This window comes from Lactuca sativa, chromosome 7 (genome assembly GCF_002870075.4).
Source record: "Lactuca sativa cultivar Salinas chromosome 7, Lsat_Salinas_v11, whole genome shotgun sequence".
NCBI lineage: Eukaryota > Viridiplantae > Streptophyta > Magnoliopsida > Asterales > Asteraceae > Lactuca > Lactuca sativa.
This window is the reverse complement of record NC_056629.2, coordinates 31,205,930-31,209,505: the sequence shown is the minus strand read 5'-3', so window position 1 is coordinate 31,209,505 and position 3,576 is coordinate 31,205,930. Positions and strand designations below refer to the sequence as shown.

General features: G+C 30.6%; 1 protein-coding gene across 1 annotated transcript; it reads right to left on the bottom strand.

Moving 5' to 3' along the window:
- Window positions 1–861: 861 nt before the first annotated feature.
- LOC111884664 (serine/threonine-protein kinase-like protein ACR4) lies at window positions 862–2,300 on the bottom strand. Its single transcript, XM_023880963.3, has one exon. It carries the CDS (start codon window positions 2,094–2,096, stop codon window positions 1,038–1,040), a length of 1,059 nt encoding a protein of 352 aa, XP_023736731.1. The 5' UTR covers window positions 2,097–2,300; the 3' UTR covers window positions 862–1,037.
- Between the last annotated feature and the right edge of the window lie 1,276 nt (window positions 2,301–3,576).

The following is a 3,576-nucleotide window of genomic DNA, read 5'->3' as shown; positions in this document are numbered from 1 at the left end:
CTATTATAGCAATTTCCTCTTTGTATTTTTCTAGCTCTTTGCTAGTTTATAAAATTGATTGTCATTCTATAAAAATTGCAAATTAATCATTTCTAATTTGGCTATATAACATGTAATTTTTCTCATTTAAAACAATGCATTATTCAAAAAAAATTTCTCTACACCCTTAAAATCGAAATGTTTAGCTTGACCATTTTCCATCTAAATGACATTGTTTATGACTTTGTGTCATAAGTTACTTCGTTTTGGCTATGTTATGTTTCATAACTTTTAGTTAGATTACATTAAAAAAAACTAAGTATTTTTGAAATTTCAAATATGTTTTTTGAATTTTGTAAATGTTATTGGGATTTCCTTTAAATCTCTAGCTTCTAACTGGTTTTTCATTTTATAGAATTTTCTTGTTTTTTTTAAAAAAAATGTTATTGAAATTTCAGAATACTTTCTTTCCAGTTCGAAATCCAATTTTTTTATTTTTATTTTTTTTATTATAAAAAAATACTTTTGATATAATATAAAATTGTCTAAAGCACGTCTATAAACTAATATTTCTAATATGTCGTTTTTGTAATTGTCTCTATAAAGTGTTCTATCCTAAAAAAACTCGTAGTAGCTTACACGAAACAATTATAAATATCGAATAGTATCTAGCAACATTATATCATATACACTTTTAATAATTCATGAGGTCGGTTCATAATGTCACGTACATATGAGATATCCATGAAAACTCTTAATCATGGCATGGTTAATTACTTAATTCTACTCTAAATTGGTCGCTTCGTATTTATATACTTGGCTTGATCCCGCAATATGATAATAACAACTATCCTCTACAAAATCTAAATCTAAAATTAGGTAACCAAACATGAAATCGGGTAAACAACCAACCCACATCTTCCTTTTAGTAGATATATTTTAACTATTAATGCAAAATAGAGTATTATAACGACCATTTATAATATTAATCGGACATATCTATACAAATGAAATTCAATAGAAATTAGAGAAATGATATAACAATTCAAAAATTAATTCTAGAATGACCCATTACTCAATAGCACGGCTTCTTCTTGTAAATCATTCAAAATAGCCACCACTTGAACAATCAAAGGCCTGTTCTTCCTAGAGTTGCCCACACAAGCACTGGCCACTTTAGCCAATCTAACAAGAGGCTTAATGTCACTAGGAACCATTAATCTTGGGTCTAAAAGCTCACCCATTTTCATTTCTTTAATCAATGGCAAACCCCAGTTTACAATCAACCCCCCTTCACTTCTCCTACCACTCAACAACTCTAACAAAACCACCCCTAAACCGTACACATCACTTTCTTTAGAACCACCCCTTGGTTCAAGCCAATATTCTTGATCCACATACCCCACAATCCCTTCTTTCTCATTGGGTGCTAAAAAAGATAGACCATAATCACAAATCTTGGCGCTAAACTTCACATCTATTAAGATATTTGAAGGCTTGACACAACCATGCACTATAGATGGTGCCATTAGTTCATGCAAATACTCTAACCCACGAGCCACACCGGCTGCAACTCTTAACCGTCTACCCCAGTCCAATAACGATGCACCATCAAGGTTTTGATGGAGGTAGAAGTCCAAACTCATCATGCCCATAAACTCCATTACGACGATTCTTTCTCCAGGACCTTCAGAAAACCCTAATATGGATAACACATTAGGGTGATTAGCTAAAGATAGCCATTTTAAAATGGAAGAAAACCCTAACCCTGAACCACAATTTCTTAGGACAAAACGAGGGTGGATTCGTTTGACTGCGACTAATTCACCTCCTGCTAACACTGCTGCGTAAACAGTTCCTAACCTGCCTTTACCAATGATTCTTCTTTCGTTGAATCCATCTGTGGCAACATCGATTTCTACTAACGTGTATGGTGATGCGCAAAGCTTGATGGAAGGACTTTCTTCATCGGATCTTTGATTGTGGACTGTCTCATTTGAGTTTGCGTTCTTCTTGCTCTTCCATATGATGAAGATAACTAAGAGGATGAAGATGAAGATGGCTAATGAAAGAAGGGCTAGAACTAGGTAGTATTCGATACTTTCACCATGCCTCATGTTAAAGACCAAATTAGTTATGACGCTTTCTAAACTCTTTGTTGCTGATACAGAGATTGGATATTCTGTTAAAATTTCTTGTGGTTTGATGAGGGAGAGGTACAAGATAGATGAGAAAAGTCAAGCCGACCAATTGAAAAATTAAGATGTTAGATAGGAGATGGGTTGAGAGAGAGAGAGAGAGAGAGAGAGAGAGAGAGAGAGAGAGAGAGAGAGAGAGAGAGAGAGAGAGAGAGAGAGAGAGAGAGAGAGAGAGAGAGAGAGAGAGAGAGAGAGAGAGAGAGAGAGAGAGAGAGAGAGAGAGAGAGAGAGAGAGAGGTTGCAAACGGGTTAATATTGGTCAAGTATAGTTGGCAACACCTCTTTTGAGACTTTGACCACCATTAAGTAGTCAAATATATTTATAAGCTTATAAGTCAAAGAACTTTTTATTTGTATTTTGTTATCTTTGATTTAATAAAAAAAAAAGTTTTATTTTCTTTTCATATTTATTATTTTATTAGGTCTCTTAATTAATATACTATATTTTTTTTTTTTTTGCTATTGTTATATGTCATCTTATTATGTCTCTTAATTAATACATGTAACTTATCAACCTATTGATTTTCTATTTTAAATTTCTCACTCAATTATATTAAATTAATAATATTAAAATAAAAGTTAAAATGAAATTAATACAAATTATAAAATAATATAAATTTACATATTTATTTAAATCAATGATTATAACTATATATAACTAAAAAAAATAATTAATAATTTATTTAAACCAATTGATTAATAATTTTGAGTTTTTACTATAAAAATTTAACTAATTTTATAACCGTTGTTTCCACGGGTTATAAACTATTATCTATATAAAAATTAGAGATATCAAATATCCTTCTATTTTTCTATAACATCTTACTACACATTTATGATTATGATATTTATTATATTTCACAAAATTAATAATTTTTATTATATTTGTAATCATCGAAAAATAGTAAGAAAATAGACAAGTAGAAAAAAATAGAAGAATATCTAATTTCTCTTAAAATTAAAATTCAAACATATAATAATAAAAAATAATTGCCTAGACAATAAGTTTTAAATTTTAGAATTAATCCATAACTATTTTAATTTGTTCACAAGTTGGCTTTGTATTGTTTTTATGTATAACTAATGGAAATGCCCTGTGCCATTGGCGAACCTTCGATACTAATTTCAAAATTTAGATTGCCTCTTAGAAATGGGTGGAAAAGCTGGGAATCAAGCAAAAAAAAAATACAGATTTGTAAGCTAACTTTCGTACCATGCTGTTAATTTTCTCCAAGGATAGGAATCAAAAAAAGGGTGCTACCATGGTGGATGAAATCTTCAGCTCATTCCGGTGTACGAATTTTGCAACCACACTAAGCAATGATGTTCATGAAATGGGTCGATTGAGAGGTGAATAATTTTAGAAGTTAGAAAAGCAAGAAACTTTACAAAATCAAAT